Source organism: Ovis canadensis, chromosome 1, assembly GCF_042477335.2.
Source record: "Ovis canadensis isolate MfBH-ARS-UI-01 breed Bighorn chromosome 1, ARS-UI_OviCan_v2, whole genome shotgun sequence".
Taxonomy (NCBI): domain Eukaryota; kingdom Metazoa; phylum Chordata; class Mammalia; order Artiodactyla; family Bovidae; genus Ovis; species Ovis canadensis.
In genome coordinates this window covers 33,963,228-33,987,962 of record NC_091245.1, presented here as the reverse complement: position 1 = coordinate 33,987,962, position 24,735 = coordinate 33,963,228, and the positions used below count along the sequence as shown (strand labels likewise).

General features: G+C 38.3%; 1 protein-coding gene across 9 annotated transcripts in view; it reads left to right on the top strand.

Moving 5' to 3' along the window:
- The window catches only part of OMA1 (OMA1 zinc metallopeptidase), a 62,451-nt gene extending 47,591 nt beyond the window's left edge, over positions 1-14,860 (top strand). For all 9 annotated transcript variants that reach the window (XM_069592805.1, XM_069592783.1, XM_069592771.1 and 6 more), the window contains one exon: positions 14,015-14,860. In XM_069592805.1, the coding sequence (XP_069448906.1) occupies positions 14,015-14,221 (207 nt within the window). In that variant the 3' untranslated portion in view covers positions 14,222-14,860. The remainder of the gene's footprint in view (positions 1-14,014) is intronic.
- Positions 14,861-24,735: the final 9,875 nt, after the last annotated feature.

Here is a 24,735-nt window from a genome sequence, read left to right as displayed (position 1 = left end):
AAAACCGCCTGCCCTCAGGAAGTTTATTTGGCAGTAAAGGGTGAGAGACAGCGAATAGAATAAGTTAGTAATATACAGAAGAAATCACCAATATATTGCGTGTTAGTCAGTAAGAAGTGTAAAGGAGGGACATAAAGGAGGAATTGTGTATTATCTTGGGCTGCCATAACAAAATCCATAGACTTGGTAGCTTAAGCAACAGAAATTAATTCATTCACAGATTTGAAGGCTAAAAGTACAAGATCAGGGTTCTGCCTTAAGCAGCAGAAATACACTTTTCTCAATTCTGAGGGCTGGAAGTTCAATAATAAGGCTCTGGCCAGCTCAGTTTCTGGCGAGGTCTCTCTCCGTGTCTTGTATATAGCTGTCTTCTTGCTGTGTCCCGCGTGGTATAGAAAGAGTGATTGCTGTTAGGAGGCACTGTTCCATCACAAGGTCATACCCTCATGACCTCATCTAAACGTTATCTCCCAGAGGCCGCATCTCTAAATACCATCACATTGGGAATTAGAGGCTCAACATATGCATTCCCAGATGACACAGTTCATTCCATAGCAGATAGGTAATGTGTGAGCAGAGGTAGTCATGGTTGCTGGAACAGCTGTGTGAAATGGGGTTGGGTCAGAGAAGCTTTCACTGGGAAGAAGGTATTTGAAGGAAGACTTGAAATAAGGGAAAGAGTGAGTCATGTGGCTTCCTGGGAGGAGGAGCTGTCCAGGCAGAGGGAATAGTAAGTACAAGTCCTTGCTCAGGAGTGAGCCAGCTATGTTTGAGGACCAGCAAAGAAACCAGTGTAGCTGTTTGGGGTTAAACGAGGGAAGGTGGAAGAAGCAGGTTTTATAGGCCACCAAAAAAAAACAAGGTGGGGGGCTAGGTTTTGCTCAGAGATAGAGCAGCAGTGGGGGCTTCCCTGGTGGTTCAGTGATACAGAGTCTGCCTGCAGTGCAGGAGTCGTAGGGGACTCGGGTTCCATCCCTGGGTCAGAAAGATCCCCTGGAGGAGGGCGTAGCAACACACTCCAGTATTCTTGCCTGGAGAATTCCATGGACTGAGGAGCCTGGTGGGCTACAGTCAATAGGGTCACACAGAGTCAGACATAACTGAAGAGAGCCTCAGTGGAGTGTTTTGAGCTGAGGACTAGAGGAGTAACAGGATCTGTGTTGTATTTGAAAAGAGTGTGATCTACAGCTCCTACAAAACAGTATAATCATGTAATTTTGGAGTGTTTTAGTTTAGTATATTGTTCAGAAAATAAGCCAGTTCCTTTTTGTGTTTTGTTTCTAAATCAAGCCTCCAAATTGGAAAAAAATATCCTTGCTTTTTTAAAAAATGTGAATGCTTAGATAATGCATGTGTAAATGCCTTTAGTTAAATATAGTCCTGTGATCCACTAGTATTTAAAAAGGATAAATAAAGAGTTATAGTAATGATATTATTTGTAGTTAATGATACGGTATGTTATAATTTTATTTACTTGAAATAATCAGTTAAATTTAGGAAACACATACCCCACATATTCCGTTACCATAACAACTTGGGTGAAAAATTGAAGAACAGATGTTATATCAACCTGTTGATGTTTATTTAATAGTATGACAATTTTAAAATTATATTCAAATTTTAAATTTATATATACCATACATAGTCCTTGAAAGAGATATCTTATTTAATTTTTTTCTGTAAGTATCATTATACTATATGAATAGATGTTAATAAGAAAAACTGTATAATAACCTGGGGTTGAAATTTACTTGAAGGATTTATTTTACAACTGAAAGCATTTATACTAAATTTTTTTATATTTCTTCTCTCACCAACTCTCTGTCATCCTTTCCTTGGCATAGGGAAGGGGAAAGAGAATAATAGAGTATCTAGGGAAAGCATTTAATTTGGAATTACTAGTTGTCTGGGGTTATGTTGTTATAATTTTGAAAAGGATTTATTTTTTAATACTCTTAGAACTTTCAATGTCAGCTTTATTTGTAAACTGTTTTTTAAATCTTGAGTTTCAAATTTACTAGATTTAATTTTTAGGTACAAGAATCACTCAGTGGCAGACCATAAATGCATTCATTTTAATCTCATTTTATTTCAGATTCTTTAAACTTTCAGGAAGCTGGGGGTTTTAACTCACGTGTAAATCATTCTTACATATTTATAATTGGACAAAGTAAATGCATAAATCATTAATATTATACGTCTCATAAGGAGAAAATATGAGGGTGTTTAACATTGAAGTGAAATGTCATTGTTGGCCAATGTACACAAACATACTGTTCACCTTACAGAATTTCATTTTGTCTGACATGAAGAGTGTTGAGGAGAAGGCAAATATCATAGCAGCTACTGTAATTGAATTGGCCTCTGAATCATATAAAACCAGTAAGCCTGACAGTACCATTGTCTAAAACCTTAAAAAAATATTATGGTGCATTTGATGTGTATCTACTTGAGGCTGAAATGAATGGGCTATTAGAAAAAAATTGCTTTTGGGAGGAAAGGGGAGAAAAGTAATGATATTTCTAGAAAAACGTGTTTAAAAAAATGGAGGTGATTTTTTTTTTTCCCTTTGAAATGTCTTGGTTTCTATTTTCAAAGGAGGCTTTTAGCCTAACCATGAGGCTTCTTTGGCGTTAATTTTTTTCCTGTTCTCTTTCCTTTTTCTCTTTTGAACTTAGTTAATTTTTTATGCATATGTAATTGCTGTTTTACTTGATATGTAATACCAGATATAGTTCATTTCCTTTTCTGTGGACAAGTATCATTTACAGTGTTTAAAGTTTTCCACAACTTACACTGTGGTAAAATAGCTCTAAGGCTATGAAAGACAGAGATAATACCCAAGGATGCACTTGGCAGGACCCCAAATGATCTTTTACTACTCATTTCATATTCTTTCACAGTTTTTCTCTTTGTTTCCTATTGTCTTCTGTTAACCTTTCAAGTAGACCCCAGATCAGATCGTCCTGTCAGACTAATAAAAAACAAGTTTTCTGGGTATTTTTAAGTAGACACACATTGTATTGTGTTTTCTGTTGTATTTCCTGTTCCTTGAAGTGGTAACCTTCTTATTCTCATTATTTTCTCTTAAGTTTGTTTCTAGTGAGTTTTAGCACTGAGGTTATTGATACTAAAATTTCAGGTCTTTTGAAAAGTATATGCTTACCTTCAGAAATTAAGGAAGAGAGTTGGAAATTCAGAGGATGTAAAGGGACTGCTTTCATATTTCAGGAAAAACATTTAAACCTCTCATGAGTCATTTAGAATTAAAAGATATTGATGCAAAATCAAGGTTGAAGTTATAGAATTGTAAAAATGACAAAGGAAAAGTGAAGATAGAAAAAAAAGGTTTTTTTTTTTAAGAAAAGATTTTTAGTTTTATTTTTGATGGTAAAAATGTTAAAACATATATAAAGATAGAGAATAATTTAAATAATTTAATGAACCCCCATTTTCACTCACATTCAGTAGTAGTAACTTTTTATACATTTGCTTCATTTGCCCCTTCTCTTATTTCTTTACCCTGAAGTATTCTAATGCAAAACTTACAACATGAGGGCTTTCCCTCCTAATACTTCACTGTGCATTTTAGAAAGTAGTACTGTTTTCTTCTGTAATCACACCATCATCATAGCTAAGAAAATTAAGTAATTTCCCCTTAATAAAGTTAAATATCCTTTATATACTCAAATATGGCCCCCAAATATAGTTCTATAATTAGTTTATTCAAATCACGATTCAGCAAATCCATATAGCATTTCCCTGCTTTGTCCCTTAAGTCTGTGATTTTAGAACAGTCTCCCTGCCCTTTGATTTGTTTGTTTTTAAACATGTTATTGATGTGTTGAATAAATTTAGACCCACATTCTAGATTTATCTGATTGTTTCCTTGTGGCCTTGACCAGCTTCTTTCTCTGTATGCTTATAGGTGTCCGTTAACTTTTGGCAAGAATAGTTTATAGGTGGTGCAGTTATACTTCATATGCCTTCACATCCGGAGTCTTTTAATCTGGCTGCTCCATGTCCAGTGATGTTACATTTGATCAGGGGGTCTGGAGGGTGATACCATAACCCCTCCTTTGGGAATATGGTTTTCCCTCTCATAGCCAGCAAGTGATTGTGAGGTGATGATATGGCACTCTGCCAAAGATCCAGTTCTTCAGCAACCTGAGAAGTGTTTTTAATTGAAGAAATATCCTCCTCTCTCTCAAAAGGCTAAGCTGATGGTGTCTTCAGAAAGTGAAAGTGTTAGTCGCTTCAGTCGTGTTCGACTCTTTGCGACTTTATGGACTGGAGCCCACCAGGCTCCTCTGTCCACGGAATTCTCCAGGCAAGAATACAGGAGTGGATAGGTAGCCATTTCCTTCTCCAGGGCCTATTCCCAACTTAGGGATCAAACCCAGGTCTCCTGCATTGCAGGCAGTTTCTTCACTGTCTGAGCCAGCAGGTAAGCCCCGTGTGTCTTTAGGAGGAATCTGCCTATGTAGAACAGTGAAGAAGGAACTCAGAACAGCCAAGTCAGCTCTCATGGAACAAAAGATGTTGCAGGCACATTTTTCTCCTATTTAAGAGTAGATTTAAGACGTAGATAAGAGAATTATTTCTTTTAAATCACAATGATGATGAGTACATAAGAGTTGAAAGGAAGGTTGGTCACAGATAATTGTATTGATATTTAATACATAGGTAGTGTCTGAGAGTCCTCCACTAATAATACCACGAAGATCTTCATCTCAACTAAATCTAGCATTAACGACAAAAACCAAAGCCCCCCAAATGCCCATTTTCCTCAAATAAGATAAGCTTTAAATAGAAAAACTAAAAAAAAAAAACACAGAATCTCAAATCTCAAGCTAATTTAAAAAATTAACTTCATCAGAGATGCTTCCCTGGTGGCTCAAGTGGTAAATAGTCTGCCTGCCAATGCAGAGGACTTGGGTTTGATCCCTGGGGCAGGAAGATCCCCTAGAGGAGGAAATGGCAACTCACTCCAGTATTCTTGCCTGGGAAATCCCATGGACAGAGGAGCCTGGAGTGCTGCAGTCCATGGGGTCACAAAAGAGTTGGACACAACTTAGCTAGTGAGCACATGCAGAGGCAGCACCATGTAAAGCTGCATGATAAGGCTGATTCAGCTACATGGAAAGTGACAGGAAGAAGGAAGAATGACTTTACAAATGTAAGACACACCCACTTCAAAAAGTTTCTTCACTTGTGAATACTGCAGAGCAGCTATTGCAAAGAGCAGAATTGATGCTCCAGAGCAAAGACTTATTGATGCTCGGAGATAGAGCGACATACATAGCACATCCAAATTAGAACATCCGAAGCTAAAAAAGGTGTTTAAAAATGGAAGCGTATTGAAGACACAAGGTAATCCAAGCTGCATATAACAGTGATAAGGGTTATTTGTTTTGTCTTTCGACAAGACAAAAGACATTTCTTTAACTTGTTTCTATGTCACATTTTTAATTTAGATAACGTTTCTCAGGATAAGTTTTTAGAAGAATCCCAGAGCATCATGCAAGAGAAACCTGACGTGAACAGACCTAGATACATACATTTATCAAATGTTTGCCCTTCATTGCAAAGACAGGCTTTTACAAGATGCCATGGTATAAAGAGAAATTTTAAAAACACTTAAAGAGACTTTGGATCTTACTTTTCAGACTTTGGAGAAGTGTAAGAGTTTAGAGGGGAATGGAACAAAACCAACCAAACAAAAGCCAGTGGAGTGAATACAGTTTGCTGTGGTATCTAGCCAGACCAACTTGTCTTGCTTTTAAGATGGTGTGTGCTCACTCAGTCGTGTCTGACTCTTTTTGACTCCATAGATTGTAGCCTACCGGGCTCCGCTGTCCATGGAATTTTCCAGGCAAGAATACTGGGGTGGGTTGCACTTTCCTACTCCATGGGATCTTCCTGACCCAGGGATCAAATCCACGTGTCCTGCATTGACAGACAGATTCCCTACCACTGCACTACCTGGGAAACCCCTTTTGTGATGAAAGATCCCTTAATAAATGAAACACATACGACAAAGTGTCGGTGAAGTACTCAGTAGCAGTAGTGAACTTTCCAAATCCACTGATGCTTGAGAATTAGATAAAATATATAGTTTAGCTTGCTATTTAGCAATATATAGGATTGGGATTATAGCTTGCACCCTGCTCTTCTTAGAAATCCAGAGATCACGTAAAGAAATTAACAGAGAATCGAGTTGAATAGTACAAAAATAAGATTTAATGGACATTATAAATTAAATGCTTGGAAATGAATGTTTATTTTCTTCTTTACTGTGTGCGTGCTTAGTTGCTCCAGTTGGGTCCAATTCTTTGCAACCCTGTGGACTCCAGCCCACCAGGCTCCTCTGTCCAAGGGGTTCTCCAGGCAAGAATACTGCAGTGGGTAGCCATTCCCTTCTTCTCCAGAGGATCTTCTCAACCCAGGCATGAGGTGGATTCTTTGTCATCTGAGCCACCGGGGAAGCCCTGGTGGCTTCCCAGGTAGTGCTAGTAGTAAAGAGCCTGCCTTCCAAGACAAGAGACATAAAGAGATGTGAGAAGGAAACTGAGATAGTCTCTCCTGGATGTTTAATGAATGTTTTATGTATTTGTGTGGAGATCATGCCTCCTTCTCTCTTGGCCTAAGAAAGGGAAACTTTCTCCTTCCCTCTTTCCACTATAAGATGCTTTAATGATAAGTATTTAACACTGAGCCCAGGATTTCAAAGTAGTTCTTATCATAACACCAATTTAGATAAAACACCTGGCACAGGGCAAGACACATAGAAAATGAATGGTGAATGTTGGTTTCTTTCACTCCTAGTGGAAATCTTTAGGCTGGCTAATCCCATATTTAATGCTAGGTCTTCCATGGGATTCTTAGAACTGTATATTCTTATGTGACTACATTCCTGCTTTCTCTTAGGCTATAAAAACTCTTAAGAATGTTTTTCCTATGACATTTATCATAATGATTTATTCATAGCTTGTGTTCTATAAATGTTTGTTTAAAATTCAGCATGCATTTATTAAGTACTATTATGTGCAGTGCTTGGGTTTAAATACAGAAAACAAAGTAAGGGAAAAAGCATATTCTAGTTACATAGTAGGAAAGCATTGCTTACTTCAAGAGAGGAAGGCATATTAAATAAGATAGATTTGAGTTTATAAAAAATAAAAAGTGTTGATACCACAAAGCATAATAAAATAAATGTGGAAAGGAAAGTGAAAAAAAGAATGTTTTACCAACATATGTGATAAAAATCTTACTATGCAAAACAGATGAAGACTTGATGAAAATATATGTGGTCTGTAACAGGATTCTGCTTGATAGGTAGAGGAGAAAAACAGTTGACATGTGAAGAAATACTAATATAAACCCTTATGAAGTATATATAGTTTTTCTAGCAGTTAAGGAAATGTAGCTCAGATGTTGCTGAAGTTCGTTTTGTTCAGTAAAGGATTACTCAGGAAACATAATGTGCAAAAAAAAGAAAGAAAAACCATTAGTACATGTAATGCAGAAGTATAAAAAACAAAACAACAAAAGTGGGTTCTAATTCTTTTTTTCTAAACCTTTTTGCTTTTCCGTGTGCTGTGCTGTGCTAAGTGGCTTCAGTCATATCTGACTCTTTGAGGCCCCTTAGACTGTAGCCTGCCAGGCGCCTCTGTCCATGGGATTCTGCAGGCAAGAATATTGGAGTGGGTTGCCATGCCCTTCTCCAGGAGATCTTCCCAATCCAGGGATCAAACCTCATCTCTTATGTCTCCTGCATTGGCAAACGGGTTCTTTACCACTAGTGCCACCTTGGATTACTTCCATGCCAGCTTTTGAAAAAGATAGTTTTGTTTTTAAGACACATCTTAGGTTCATAACAAAATTGAATGGAAGATACAATTTCCCATCTACCTCTTGCTTCCATGTGGGCACATCCTCCCCCTCTATCAAAATCCTGCACCAGAGTGGTACATTTGTTACAGTAGATGAACGTACATGGCCACCATTATTATAGCCAAAGTCCACAGTTTACATTAGGGTTCACTCTTAGTTGTACATTTGGTGGTGTTTTGACAAATGTATAATGACATGTATTTATCCTTATAGTACTACATAGTGTAGGTTTCATTACCCTAAAAATACTCTTTGCTCTATTCATCCTTGTCTCCCTCCTGCCCCCTAACAAACAAGGATCTTTTCAGTGTCTCCATAGTTTTGCATTTTTCTGAATGTCACATATATAACTGGAATCACACACTATGTAGCCTTTACAGATTGGCTTTTTCTTCCCCTCTTAAAAACACACATTTAAGGTTTCTCTATGGCTTTTTATGGCTTGAAGATTTTTCTTATTGGTGCTGAATAATATTCTGTTGTCTGCTTGTTCACCTACCAAAGGACATCCTGGTTGCTTCCAAGTTCTGGCAATTGCAAGTAAGTAAACAAATAGTAGGCAGTGTTTTGTTTCCTCTCTAGGGTTCAATTTGCTTCTCTGTAAAATTTAATGCATGATTTCTAAGAATTCTGAGGTTTGAAATTATGTGGTTATCTAGATAGAAATCATGCACTCTTAAATAGATTAGGTCAGATATGATTGTATGCTGATGACATTATAAGGTGATAAACCCTGGTGAAAGCAGTCTGGTCCTGTATCACAAAAATTACACTCTGTTCTTATGCTTTTGATCAGATCATTTTATTTTGGGGTATTTCCCTTCCCAACTGGAGGTTAGAAAATAACATCTTTTTTTTTTTTTTAAACAAAGATTTTCATAGCAGGGTAACTTATAAAAGCCACATAAAACAAAACTATGGAAACTATTCACAAGCCCAGTAATGGGGAAATGCAAAGTGAATTGCCTGAGGGCAGGGATCATGCCTGTTTGTTCTGATTCGAGTGTACCTAGCACTTGACTCAGTATTGTGTTCTAGGTTTCTGTTGAAGGCAAAAGTATTGAGTAGAGTAAGGGAAAGAGAAGAGCTTTTACTGAATATAAAAGACTATTGGAGATGGTACTCTCTTCTCTTTGTTTGCTTTTTCACATCTCTCATTGTTAAACTCAGTTGTACCACCTGTTAGCTGCTGAGCCCCACTCTAGGGCCTTTACTGACACCTGGGAAGGCCTTGGGGGTATGATGTAGCAGCCATGACAGAATGGCTCCTCACTTGGGAAGGAACATCAGCCTGGTTATAAAGGAGTTAAAGCAAGAGTGGTATGTCCCAGTTTTGCCAGGACAGTCTCAGTTTGTGCCTGATGTCTTGGTGTAAATCTTACTTAAATAGCATTTCCTTTCACTCTCAAAGGTATCCTTGTTTGGACAGTAGGTCACCATTTGGCTGAGGGTCTGAATTTCTGTTTACTTTAGTGCTGTAGCTGGGAAACATTGTTTTTCTTTTTTCAGTTCAGTTTAACAAACATTTACTTAACGCTGAGTACATATCACATTCTGTCATATTGTGAGATACAAAGAAAATTCAGACAAGACCTCTGTCACCAAAGAATTTCACTTCAGTGCTTTTTCCTCTTTATTTTGGTAACTCACAGCCTCATTCAGAGTCAGAGTCCTAGACCCAAGCTCTTGCCCTGGCCTCAGCCATTTAAAAAGACCCTTTTCTGACTTGCCTCTGGTTGTATGCCCTCCTCTCCTGTGAGACCTAAGGGAATAGTCCCTTTTAAGAACCTATGCTGTCATCATTTGGGATAATGGAATTCCTCACCCAGATCCTTTGGAGTCTGTTTCCGGAGCCTGTGTGGACCTCTTCCCTTGGACATGTGCACACAAGGTTCTTCGTAGTGCCAGGTGGGCAGTGGTGGGGGAAGGGAGTGGACAGCAGGCCAGTGGCAGCAGCCAGGGTGGGCTCCCTGCAACCTTACAGTGAAATTCAAGGATGCTAATTTTGTGTTTGGCCATCATCGTCATTTTGATTGTCTGTTCCTCAGAGTAGAACAGAACATTTTTGTGTAGTCATTTTAGATATTTAAATATATGGTGTCTGAGCCTCCATTTGCATTCTTGCCATGGACCCCACAGATGTCAGAAGCAGGTGCATTCAGAGGAAGACCCAGATCCCTTCCCTGACCCATGAGATCCCACACGACCTGCACCTGCCGCATACCCACTCTGCTGCAGCTGTCCTGGCTTCCTCACTGTCTGGAACGTGACTCTCCCATCTCGGGTTCTGGCACTCACTGCTGCATTTTGGAATTATCTTCTTCTGGATACCTGAGTTATTTCTTCCCTCAGGTCCTGTCCTCTAGGTCTTCCCTCCACCCCTCCAGGTCATTATTTTATCAGTGAGACCTAATGAAATGTTCAGTTCAGTTCAGTCTCTCAGTCATGTCCCACCCTTAGCGACCCCATGGACTACAGCATGCTAGGCCTCCCTGTCCATCACCAACTCCCGGAGCTTACACAAACTCATGTCCTTCGAGTTGGAGATGCCATTCAGCCCTCATCTTCTATTGTCCCCTTCTCCTCCTGCCTTCAACCTTTCCCAGTGTCAGAGTTTTTTCCAGTGAGTCAGTTCTTTGCATCAGGTGGCCAGAGTACTGGAGTTTCAGCTTCAGCATCAGTTCTTCCAATGAACATTCAGGACTGATTTTGTTTAGGATTGACTGGTTGGATCTCCTTGCAGTCCAAGGGATTCTCAAGAGTCTTCAGCACCACAGTTCAAAAGTATCAATTCTTTGGCACTCAGCTTTTTTTTTTATAGTCCAACTCTTATATGGAAAAACCATAGCTTTGACTAGACAGACCTTTGTTGGCAAAGTAATGTCTCTGCTTTTTAATATTCTGTCTAGCTTGGTCATAACTTTTCTTCCAAGGAGCAATCATCTTTTAATTTCATGGCTGCCGTCACCATCTGCAGTGATTTTGAAGCCCCCCAAAAGAAAGTCTGTCACTGTTTCCATTGTTTCCCCATCTATTTGCCATGGAGTGATGGGAGTAGATGCCATGATCTTAGTTTTCTGAATGTTGAGTTTTAAGCCAACTTTTTCACTCTCTTTCACTTTCATCAAGAGGCTCTTTTGTTCTTTTTCGCTTTCTGCCATAAGGGTGGTGTCCTCTGCATATCTGAGGTTATTGGTATTTCTCCCAGCAGTCTTGATTCCAGCTTACACTTCATCCAGGCCAGCATTTCGCTTGATGTACTCCGTATATAAGTTAAATAAGCAGGGTGACGATATATAGCCTTGATGAACTCCTTTCCTGATTTAGAACCAGTCTGTTGTTCCATATCCAGTTCTAACTTGCTTCTTGACCTGCATGCAGATTTCTCAGGAGATAGGTAAGGTGGTCTGGCATCCCCAACTCTTTCAGAATTTTCTGGTTTCTTGTGATCCACACAGTCAAAGGCTTTGTTGCAGTCAATAAAACAGAAGTAGAAGGTTTTCTGGAACTCTCTTGCTTTTTCTATGATCCAACAGATGTTGGCAATTTGACCTCTGGTTCCTCTGCCTTTTCTAAAACCAGCTTGAACATTTGGATATTCACAATTCACCTACTGTTGAAGCCTGGCTTGGAGAATTTTGAGCATTACTTTACTAGTATGTGAGATGAGTGCAATTGTGCAGTAGTTTGAGCATTTTTTGATATTGCCTTTCTTTGGGATTGGAATGAAAACTAACCTTTTCCAGTCCTGTGGCCACTGCTGAGTTTTCCCAATTTGCTGGCATATTGAGTGTAGCACTTTCACAGGATTATCTTTTAGGGTTTGAAATAGCTCCACTGGAATTCCATCACCTCCACTAGCTTTGTTTGTAGTAATGCTTCCTAAGTAAGGCCCATTTGACTTCACATTCCAGGATGTCTGTCTCTAGGTGAGTGATCACACCACTTTGGTTATCTGGGTCATGAAGATCTTTTTTTGTATAGTTCTTCTGTGTATTCTTGCCATCTCTTGTTAATATCTTCTGCTTCTGTTAGGTCCATATCATTTCTGTCCTTTATTGTGCCCATCTTTGTATGAAAAGCTCCCTTGGTATCTCTTATTTTCTTGAAGAGATCTCTAGTCTTTTTCATTTTTTTGTTTTCTTCTGTTTCTTTGCATTGGTCACTGAGGAAGGCTTTCTTATCTCTCCTTGCTATTCTTTGGAATTCTGCATTCAAATGGGTATATCTTTCCTTTTCTCCTTTGCCTTTAGCTTCTCTCCTTTTCTCAGCTATTTGTAAGGCCTCCTCAGACAACCATTTTGCCTTTTTGTATTTCTTTTTCTTAGGGATGGTCTTGATCACTGCTTCCTGTACAATGTCATGAACCTCCGTCCGTAGTTCTTCAGGCACTCTGTCTATCAGATCTAATCCATTGACTCTGTTTGTCACTTCCATTGTATAATCGGAATGGATTTGATTTAGGTCATACCTGAATGGTCTAGTGGTTTTCCCTACTTTCTTCAGTTTAAGTCTGAATTTTGCGATAAGGAGTTCTGAGGCACAGGTAACTCTCAGTCTTGTTTTTACTGACTGTATAGAGCATCTCCATCTTTGGCTGCAAAGAATATAATCAATCTGATTTCATTATTGACCATCTTGTGATGTCCATGTGTAGAGTCATCTCTTGTGGTGTTGGCAGAGGGTGTTTGCTATGACCAGTGCATTTTCTTGGCAAAACTCTGTTAGTCTTTGCCCTGCTTCATTTGTATTCCAAGGCCAAATTTGCCCGTTACTCCAGATATTTCTTGACCTCTGCTTTTGCATTCCAGTCCCCTTTAATGAAAAGGACATCTTTTGGGGGTGTTATTTCTAGAAGGTCTGTTAGGTCTGCATAGAACCGTCCAACTTCAGCTTCTTCAGCATTACTGGTTGGGGCAGAGACTTGGATTACTGTGATATTGAATGGTTGCCTTAGAAATGAACAGAGATCATTCTGTCATTTTTGAGACTGTACCCAAGTACTGCATTTCAGACTCTTTCATTGACTATGAGGGCTACTCTGTTTCCTCTAAGGGATTCTTGCTTCTAAGGGATTCTTCTAAGGGATTCTCAAATCCCCTTCCCTGCTTCTCTTCCCTTAATGTGCACCACTATCCAAGATTTAGAAGCGGTAAAAGACTAATTTTTTCCCTCAAATATGTTTCTTTCAAAATCCCTTAAGAATCAAGACTTTCTTCTCTTAAAAAATTTCTATTTTGGTTTTCATGGTTTAAAATCATCCATATACCTGCTTTAAAGAAGTAGGTACTAGTTCTCTGAGGCTAGTATGTGAAGCAACAGTCTCCCTATCATGCTTCCAGTTTCAAGGGTAACTGCAACTCTATAAATTGGTTCTTTCAGTATTTCCTACCATGTCCATGGAACATGCTTATATGGCTACTTCCTAACTTTTTGGTGTTGGGTATCATATGTTTCTTTTCTCCCCATGGAGGATGAGAATTAAGGTCTCTCTGACCACTGTCACATCCTGTGCATACGCAGGCATGAATATAGCTCTCCTCCTTTTGGTTAGATAAAGATAGATTTTTTTAATATTGTAAACACTAATCACAGCTGAGCCATTTGTATACTATGCTTACTTTTCTTTTTCCTGCAGCATTTTATTTTCCCTGGAGTTAAAAGGTGTTGTGATTTTGATTTGCTTACTTGTCTAGGTTACTAGCATCATTTCCACCCCAGACTGTCCCACTTATGTATATCTTCTTTCAGTGTGTTCACATCTTTTTTTTTTTTTCCTCTTGAATAAAGTCTCTGAGTCTTCAGATCTTTTTGATCGGAATATTATTCTCAGGATTGGCTCGAGTTTGACAAATCATAGAGATACCTTCAAGAAGCCTTGTTTATCCCCAACAAGACAGTGGGCAGTCATTGCAAATACAGTTGTTCTTTGCACATACCTTATTGTATGGATAAATCACGTAAATATGACTATCTACTATGAATTTACATATGTTCTCTTTTACATGTTGTATTTAAGATTCCTTTATTGCAGAAATACAGAATGTATTCTTATTTTTCGTTGTTTTAATTAATTTGTATGTGTGTATATATTTTGTATTGTATTCTTTCTTTATAGGCTCTCAAAATTAGAGAGACCTGTAATTGCCCACCACTTTCGGGACCAGACCCTCGATTACTATTCAAACTCAGCATGAAGAATTTTCTTGAAGCAGAGAAAGAAGACCTAAATATCACTGTTAAACAGAAAATGGATGCTCTTCCCATCCAAAACCAGAAGCAAATACCATTAACATGTATAGTGGACGAAAGAACTGGCAGCTGAATTAAAATTTATGAGACACAGGATACATGAAGAATGCAGCAGTCCTTATCATTTTCATGTTATTTTTTTAAAAATGATGTTTGAAAGGAAAAAAATGGATACTCAGGGTCAAATCATGTATATTACAGGTATTATCTAAATTCTTATACTAGGTATTTATTTTTCATGAAATATTGATACATTTAATAAATTTAAAAATATCTTTAATCAGGAAAATGTCACAGAATAAATTTGTATTACACATTTTTTTGAATCTTGATTTTTTTAATCCGCAAAAGTGAACTAGCAGTTATATTTCTTATTTTCTCTGATGTTTCGTTTCATTACCTTGTGGTAACTCAGATGTTAAGGGAGTTGAATCAGGCTGATACCAGTATGAAGATAATTTAACTGATCAACTCTTTCTAACACAGAATATTAAGCCTGTTGTGTATCTTTGTCATTGGTGCCAGCACTAGATCTACTTTTTCACTTCTAAAAATAAAACAGACTAAGAAATCATCTTGGTGGTTAGCTATCAAACGCAGGAGTTTGGTTGACTGTTAAAGATAGCTGACTATAGATGGAGGGTTTTCATGGACAGTGAATGGAACTGCTGGATGATAATTTGGTAAATATTAAAGAAATGGTGAAGATGGATTTCTTAGCTCACTGTTTTGTTCAGGCATTGTGGTCTCAACTTACTTGAATATCTCCAGATGTTTAATATCACTGATTGCCCTTAAAAAAATGTTATGTAATGTTTGATACATGGAAAAGGGTATACAAATACACTATAAATCTATGGGTAGATTTGAATGAGGAGATACCCCTCATCCAAAGTAAGGAGCAGCGGCTGCGCTTTGCTGGAGCAGCCGTGAAGAGATACCCCACGCCCAAGGTAAGAGAAACCCGAGTAAGATGGTAGGTGTTGCAAGAGGGCAACAGAGGGCAGACACACTGAAACCATACTCACAGAAAACCAGTCAATCTAATCACACTAGGACCACAGCCTTGTCTAACTCAATGAAATCAAGCCATGCCTGTCAGGCCATCCAAGATGGGCGAGTCATGGTGGAGAGGTCTGACAGAATGTGATCCACTGGAGAAGGGAATGGCAAACCACTTAAGTATTCTTGCCTTGAGAACCCCATGAACTGTATGAAAAGGCAAAATTATAGGATACTGAAAGAGGAACTCCCCAGGTCAGTAGGTGCCCAGTATGCTACTGGAGATCAGTGGAGAAATAACTCCAGAAAGAATGAAGGGATGGAGCCAAAGCAAAAACAGTACCCAGCTGTTGATGTGACTGGTGATAGAAGCAAGGTCTGATGCTGTAAAGAGCAATATTGCATAGGAACCTGGAATGTCAGGTCCATGAATCAAGGCAAATTGGAAGTGGTCAAACAAGATGGCAAGAGTGAATGTCGACATGCTAGGAATCCGTGAACTAAAATGGACTGAAATGGGTGAATTTAACTCAGATGACCATATATCTACTACTACGTGCAGGAATCCCAGAGAAGAAATGGAGTAGCTATCATGGTAAATGAAAGAGTCTGAAATTCAGTACTTGGATGCAATCTCAAAAACGACAGAATGATCTCTGTTCGTCTCCAAGGCAAACCATTCAATATCACAGTAATCCAAGTCTATGCCCCGACCAGTAACGCTGAAGAAGCTGAAGTTGAACAGTTCTATGAAGACCTTCAAGACCTTTTAGAACTAACACCCTCAAAAGATGTCCTTTTCATTATAGGGGACTGGAATGCAAAAGTAGGAAGTCAAGAAACACCTGGAGTAACAGGCAAATTTGGCATTGGAATGCGGAATGAAGCAGGGCAAAGACTAACAGAGTTTTGCCAAGAGAATGCACTGGTCATAGCAAACACCCTCTTTCAACAACACAAAAAAAGGCTCTACACATGGACATCACCAGATGGTCAACACCAAAATCAGATTGATTATATTCCTTGCAGCCAAAGATGGAGAAGCTCTATACAGTCAACAAAAACAAGACCAGGAGCTGACTGTGGCTCAGATCATGAACTCCTTATTACCAAATTCAGACTTAAATTGAAGAAAGTAGGGAAAACCGCTAGACCATTCAGGTATGACCTTAATCAAATCCCTTATGATTATACAGTGGAAGTCAGAAATAGATTTAAGGGACTAGAATGAGGTTCATGACATTGTACAGGAGACAGGGATCAAGACCATCCCCATGGAAAAGAAATGCAAAAAAGCAAAATGGCTATCTGGGGAGGCCTTACAAATAGCTGTGAAAAGAAGAGAAGTGAAAAGCAAAGGAGAAAAGGAAAGATACAAGCATCTGAATGCAGAGTTCCAAAGAATAGCAAGAAGAAATAAGAAAGCCTTCAGCGATCAGTTCAAAGAAATAGAGGAAAAGAACAGAATGGGAAAGACTAGAGATCTCTTCAAGAAAATTAGAGATACCAAGGGAACATTTCATGCAAAGATGGGCTCAATAAAGGACAGATATTGTACGGACCTAACAGAAGCAGAAGATATTAAGAAGAGATGGCAAGAATACACTGAAGAACTATACAAAAAAGATCTTCATGACCTGGGTAATCACGATGGTGTGATCATTCACCTAGAGCCAGACATCCTGGAATGTGTAGTCAAGTGGGCCTTAGAAAGCATCGCTATGAACAAAGCAAGTGGAGGTGATGGAATTCCAGTAGAGCTATTTCAAATCTTGAAAGATGATGCTGTGAATGTGTTGCCCTTAATATGCCAGCACATTTGAAAAACTCAGCAGTGGCCACAGGACTGGAAAAGTTTAGTTTTCTTTCCAATCCCAAGGAAAGGCAATGCCAAAGAATGCTCAAACTACTGCACAATTGCATTCATCTCACATGCTAGTAAAGTAATGCTCAAAATTCTCCAAGCCAGACTTCAGCAATATGTGAACCATGAACTTCCTGATGTTCAGGCTAGTTTTAGAAAAGGCAGAGGAACCAGAGATCGAATTGCCAGCATCTGCTGGATCAAGGAAAAACCAAGAGTTCCAGGAAAACATCTATTTCTGCTTTATTGACTATGCCAAAGCCTTTGACTGTGTGGATCACAATCAACTGGAAAATTCTGAAAGAGATGGGAATACCAGCCCACCTGACCTGCCTCTTGAGAAATCTGTATACAGGCCAGGAAGCAACAGTTAGAACTGGACATGGAACAACAGACTGGTTCCAGATAGGAAAAGGAGTGCGTCAAGGCTGTATATTGTCACCCTGCTTATTTCACTTCTATGCAGAGTACATCATGAGAAACGCTGGACTGGAAGAAACAGAAGCTGGAATCAAGATTGCCGGGAGAAATCTCAATAACCTCAGATATGCAGATGACACCACCCTTATGGCAGAAAGTGAAGAAGAACTAAAAAGCCTCTTGACGAAAGTGAAAGAGGAGAGTGAAAAAGTTGGCTTAAAGCTCAACATTCAGAAAACGAAGATCATGGCATCCGGTCCCATCACTTCATGGGAAATAGATGGGGAAACAGTGGAAACAGTGTCAGACTTATTTTTGGGAGCTCCAAAATCACTGCAGATGGTGACTGCAGCCATGAAATTAAGACACTTACTCCTTGGAAGAAAGGTTATGACCAACCTAGATAGCATGTTCAAAAGCAGACGTTTCTTTGCCGACTAAGGTCTGCCTAGTCAAGGCTATGGTTTTTCCACTAGTCATGTATGGATGTGAGAGTTTGACTGTGAAGAAGGCTGAGCACCGAAGAATTGATGCTTTTGAACTGTGGTTGGAGAAGACTCTTGAGAGTCCCTTGGACTGCAAGGAGATCCAACCAGTCCATTCTGAAGATCAGCCCTGGGATTTCTTTGGAAGGGATGATGCTGAAGCTGAAGCTACAGTACTTTGGCCACCTCATGTGAAGAGTTGACTCATTGGAAGACTCTGATGCTGGGAGGGATTGGGGGCAGGAGGAGAGGGGGACGACCGAGGATGAGATGGCTGGATGCTATCACTGACTCAATGGACGTGAGTGAGTGAACTCTGGGAGATGGTGATGGACAGGGAGGCCTGGCGTGCTGCGATTCATGGGGTCACAAAGAGTCGGACATGACTTAGCGACTGAACTGGACTGATAACTCTATAAATTAATAGAACATTATCAACACATTGAAGGTACTGTGTGAGGAGGAGCTTAACTCATTTACTTCATTATTATAGCTTACTAAACATTATTCGTCCATAATTAAATACTTCTAGAATGCCACTTCTGTGTCTTCTGCCAGCTCTCTGGTGTGAACCTGGGGTCTTTATTGCTCAGTCGGTTCAGTGTTTGAGAAAAAAAGAGCTAGACATGGACCAGAGGGGTGTTAGGATGGGCTGGAACTGGTAGTGTCAGTATCTGTGACCACATCTAACCAAGAAGAGAAATCCTATGGCTGTCTCAGTTCCTCCTCTGGCATCTGAAGTGAATTCCTCTTTTGCCCACCTCTGCCTGGAGCCGTTTGTGACCAGGGATTCTAGGACATGTAGTTCCCCCTAAGTCAAATTGCTACAGTGTAAATCTGCGCAGGTTCCATTCCTATACTTGTTTGTTGTATTGTAAACAAGAGACATTCATCATTATTTCTGCTTAGAAAATATCAGAAGAGTTATTTAATATATCAGAATAGTTTAAAAATAGAGTTTAACGAGTATGTCATTGTTTTGTTTTCCATTAAACCATATCTTTTATTTTCAAAGCCATGAGATAACTTGAGATAGGAGTAATGTAATCTTACCTTCTTCTGTTGAAAGAAAGAATTCTTTAATTTGATAAGTAAGTTGAACCTTGAGCTAAAAAAATTTTTTAAATTATCCAGTACAGTGCTATCTAGTGATAAATAATTTACTTTCTGGTTGAAGATCACTGCTACATTTTACTTCTTGATAAATCAAGAACCTCACTTAATCATGCCTAACTCCTTTTTTGTTTTTTAATTCTGGAACAAAAATACATTTTATTTATTTTTTATTTATTTTAATTGGAGGCTAATTACAATAGTGCAGTGGTTTTGCCATACATTGACATGAATCAGTCATGGATGTACATGTGTTCCCCATCCTGAACCCCCCCTCCCACTTCCCTCCACATCCCATCCCTCTGGGTCATCCCAATGCACCAGTCCTGAGCACCCTGTCTCATGCACCGAACCTGGACTGGCGATCTGTTTCACATATGATAACATACATGTTTCAATGCTATTCTCTCAAATCATCCCACCCTCGCCTTCTCCCACAGAGTCCAAAAGACTGTTCTATACATCTGTGTCCCTTTTGCTGTCTCGCATATAGGGTTATCGTTACCATCTTTCTAAATTCCATATATATGTGTCACTATAGTGTATTGGTGTTTTTCTTTCTGGCTTACTTCACTCTGTATAATAGGCTCCAGTTTCATCCACCTCAGAACTGACTCAAATGTATTCTTTTTAATGGCTGAGCAATATTCCATTGTGTATATGTACCACAGATTTCTTATCTATTCATCTGCTGATGGACATCTAGGTTGCTTCCATGTCCTGGCTATTATAAACAGTGCTGCGATGAACATTGGGGTACATGTGTCTCTTTCAGTTCTGGTTTCCTCAGCATATATGCCCAGCAATGGAATTGCTGGGTCATATGGCAGTTTTATTTGCAGTTTTTAAAGGAATCTCTACACTGTTCTCCATAGTGGCTGTACTAGTTTGCATTCCCACCAACAGTGTAAGAGGGTTCCCTTTTTTCCACTCCCTCTCCAGAATTTATTGTTGGTAGACTTTTGGATCGCAGCCATTCTGACCGGCATGAGATGGTATGTCATTGTGGTTTTGATTTGCTTTTCTCTGATAATGAGTGATGTTGAGCATCTTTTCAGGTGTTTGTTAGCCATCTGTATGCCTTCTTTGGAGAAATGTTGGTTTAGTTCTTTGGCCCATTTTTTGATTGGGTCATTTATTTTTTTGGAATTGAGCTGCAGGAATTGCTTGTATATTTTTGAGATTAATTCTTTTGTCAGTTGCTTCATTTGCTATTATTTTCTCCCATTCTGAAGTCTGTCTTTTAACCTTGCTTATAGTTTCCTTCATTCTGCAAAAGCTTTTAATTTTAATTCGGTCCCATTTGTTTATTTTTGCTTTTATTAACATTACTCTGCGAGGTGGGTCATAGAGGATCCTGCTGTGATTTATGTCAGGGAGTGTTTTGCCTATGTTTTCCTCTAGGAGTTTTATAGTTTCTGATCTTACATTTAGATCGTTAATCCATTTGAGTTTATTTTTGTGTGTGGTGTTAGAAAGTGTTCTGGTTTCATTCTTTTACAAGTGGTTGACCAGTTTTCTCAGCACTTCTTGTTAAAGAGATTGTCTTTATCCATTGTATATTCTTGCCTCCTTTGTCAAAGGTAAGGTGTCCATAGGTGTGTGGATTTATCTCTGGGCTTTCTATTTTGTTCCATTGATCTGTTTTTCTGTCTTTGTGCCAGTACCATACTGTCTTGATGACTGTGGCTTTGTAGTAGAGCCTGAAGTCAGACAGGTTGATTCCTCCAGTTCCATTCTTCTTTCTCAAGATTGCTTTGGCTATTTGAGGTTTTTTGTATTTCCATACAAATTGTGACATTAGTTGTTCTAGTTCTGTGAAAAATACCATTGGTAGTTTGATAGGGATTGCATTAAATCTATAGATTGCTTTGGGTAGTGAACTCATTTTCAATATATTGATTCTTCCAATCCATGAACATGGTATATTTCTCCATCTATTAGTGTCCTCTTTGATTTCTTTCATCAGTGTTTTATAGTTTTCTATATATAGGTCTTTTGTTTCTTTAGGTAGATATATTCCTAAGTATTTTATTCTTTTCATTTAAATGGTGAATGGAATTGTTCCCTTAATTTCTCTTTCTATTTTCTCATTGTTAGTGTATAGGAATGCAAGGGATTTCTGAGTGTTAATTTTATATCCTGCAACTTTTCTATATTCATTGATTAGCTCTAGTAATTTTCTGGTGGAGTCTTTAGGGTTTTCTATGTAGAGGATCATGTCATCTGCAAACAGTGAGAGTTTTACTTCTTCTTTTCCCATCTGGATTCATTTTATTTATTTTTCTGCTCTGATTGCTATGGCCAAAACTTCTAAAACTATGTTGAATAGTAGTGGTGAGAGTGGGCACCCTTGTCTTGTTCCTAACTTTAGGGGAAATTCTTTCAGTTTTTCATCATTGAGGATAATGTTTGCTGTGGGTTTGTCATATATAGCTTTTATTATGTTGAGGTATGTTCCTTCTATTCCTGCTTTCTGGAGGGTTTTTTAAAAATCATAAATGGATGTTGAATTTTGTCAAAGGCTTTCTCTGCATCTATTGAGATAATCATACGGTTTTTATCTTTCAATTTGTTAATGTGGTATATTACATTGATTGATTTGCAGATATTGCAGAATCCTTGCATCCTTGGGATAAAGCCCACTTGGTCAGATGTATAATCTTTTTAATATATTGTTGGATTCTGTTTGCTAGAATTTTGTTAAGGATTTTTTCATCAGTGATATTGGGCTGTAGTTTTCTTTTTTTGTGGTATCTTTGTCTGGTTTTGTTATTAGGGTGATGGTGGCCTCATAGAATGAGTTTGGAAGTTAAACTTCCTCTGCAGTTTTCTGGAAGATTTTGAGTAGGATAGGTGTTAGCTCTTCTCTAAATTTTTTGGTAGAATTCAGCTGTGAAGCCGTCTGGACCTAGGCTTTTGTTTGCTGGAAGATTTCTGATTATAGTTTTGATTTCCATGCTTGTGATGGGTCTGTTAAGATTTTCTATTTCTTAAAGGTTCAGTTTTGGAAAGTTATACTTTTCTAAGAATTTGTCCATTTCTTCCAAGTTGTCCATTTTATTGGCAAATAATTGCTGATAGTAGTTTATGATCCTTTGTATGTCTGTGTTGTCTGTTGTGATTTCTCCATTTTCATTTATAATTTTGTTGATTTGATTCTTCTCCCTTTGTTTCTTGATTAGTCTGGCTGATGGTTTGTCAATTTTATTTATCTTCTCAAAGAACCAGCTTTAAGCTTTGTTGATTTTTGCTATAGTCTCTTTTGTTTCTTTTTCATTTATTTCTGCCCTAATTTTTAAGATTCTTTTCTTCTACTGACCCTGGGGTTCTTCATTTCTTCCTTTTCTATTGCTTTAGGTGTAGAGTTAGGTTATTTATTTGACTTTTTTCTTCTTTCTTGAGATAAGCCTGTATTGCTATGAACCTTCCCCTTAGCACTGCTTTTACAGTGTCCCATGGGGTTTGGGTTGTTGTGTTTTCATTTTCATTCATTTCTATGCATATTTTGATTTCTTTTTTGATTTCTTCTGTGATTTGTTGGTTATCTAGCAGCATGTTGTTCAGCCTCCATATGTTGGAATTTTTAATAGTTTTTCTCCTGTAATTGACATCTAATCTTACTGCATTGTGGTTAGAAAAGATGCTTGGAATGATTTCAATTTTTTTTTAATTTACAAGGGTAGCTTTATGGCCCAGGATATGATTTATCCTGGAAAAGGTTCCTACTTGAGAAAAGGGTGAAATTCATTGTTTTGGGATGAAATGTCCTATAGATATCAATTAGGTCTAACTGGTCCATTGTATCATTTAAAGTTTGCGTTTCCTTGTTAATTTTCTGTTTAGTGATTCATCCATAGGTGTGAGTGAGTATTAAAGTCTCCCACTGTTATCATGTTATTGTTAATTTCCCCTTTCATACTTGTTAGCATTTGCCTTATTTATTGCAGTGCTCCTATGTTGGGTGCATATATATTTATAATTTTTGTATCTTCTTCTTGGATTGATCCTTTGATCATTATGTAGTGTCCTTCTTTGTCTCTTTTCACAGCCTTTATTTTAAAGTCTATTTTGTCTAATATGACTATTGCTACTCCTGCTTTCTTTTGGTCTCTATTTGTGTGGAATATCTTCTTCCAGCCCTTCACTTTCAGTCTGTATGTGTCCCTTGTTTTGAGGTGGGTCACTTGTAGACAACATATACAGGGGTCTTATTTTTGTATCCATTCACCCAGTCTTTGTCTTTTGGCTGGGGCATTCAACTCATTTACATTTAAGGTAATTATTGATAAGTATGATCCCATTGCCATTTACTTTGTTGTTTTGGGTTCAAGTTTATACACCCTTTCTGTGTTTCCTGTGTTTCCTGTCTAGAGAAGATCCTTTTGTATTTGTTGAAGAGCTGGTTTGGTGATGCTGAATTCTCTGAGCTTTTGCTTGTCTGTATCAGGGAATCTACCTGATAAGGAATTCAGAATAATGATAGTAAAAATGATCGAAAATCTTGAAAACAAAATGGAGTTACAGATAAATAGCCTGGAGACAAGGATTGAGAAGAGGCAAGGAATGTATAACAAGGACCTAGAAGAAATAAAAGAGTCAATAATGAATAATACAATAAATGAGATAGAAAACACAGCACCAGTGATGAAACATCTTGGTAAAGAATCTGCCTGCAGTGCAGGAGACCTGGGTTTGATTCCTGGGTTGGGAAGATCCCCTGGAGAAGGAAATGGCAACCCACTCCAGTATCCTTGCCTGGAAAATCTCACGGACAGAGGGCTGCAGTCCATGGGGTCGCAAAGGGTCGGGTACGACTGAGCAACTAACACTAATGATGAAAAGCTTCCCACAGTGAGGGACACCTGGAGAGGTTCACGGAGTTACATGGAGAAGAGAAGAGGAAGGAGGGAGTTAGAGGTGACCAGGAGGAGAAGAGGGGGAATCGAAAGGAGAGAGACAGATCCAGCCAGTAATCAGTTCCCTAAGTGTTCTCCACAGTCCAAAACACACAGAGATTCACAGAGTTTGGTAAAGAAGAGAAGGGGGAGGGAGGAGAAAAAGGCGACCTGGTGGAGAAAAAAGAGAGTCAAAAGGGGGAGAGAGCAATCAAGCCATTAATCACACCCCCAAGTTAAAATGGGTACTGAAGATTGGGTTCTTAAAGGTACAAACTTGATAGCAAATACCAAAAAGCAAAGATTAAAAATCTAGAGTAGTGGTTAAATTCTCAAAAATACAATATTTTAAAAAGTCACAAAAATTATATGTATATGAAGTTTGCTTTAAAAATAGAGTCTTTTTTGCAAGTTAATAGTAGGTTATAAAAATGAAAATTGAAGTAATAGAGGACTTAAAAAATTTATTTTTCATTTTTTAAAAATTTAAAAAGAGATGTTATGGGGAGGGAGGTGGGAGGGGGGTTCATGTTTGGGAACGCATGTAAGAATTAAAGATTTTAAAATTTAAAAAATAAAAAACTAAAAAAAAAATAAAATAAAATAAGTCAATTTATGCCAAGAAAAAAAAATTTTTTTAAGTGATAATAGTAAAAGTATATCTAGGAACTTCTCTGGAGCTGTTGCAGGCAGTGTGTGGTCAGTTCAGTTTCAGATAGTTCCTTGATCCAGCTTATACTTCTCAAGATCTATAGGCCCCTTCCAGTGTAGTTGGTGCTAACTAGAGGTTTTAATCTGTTGCACC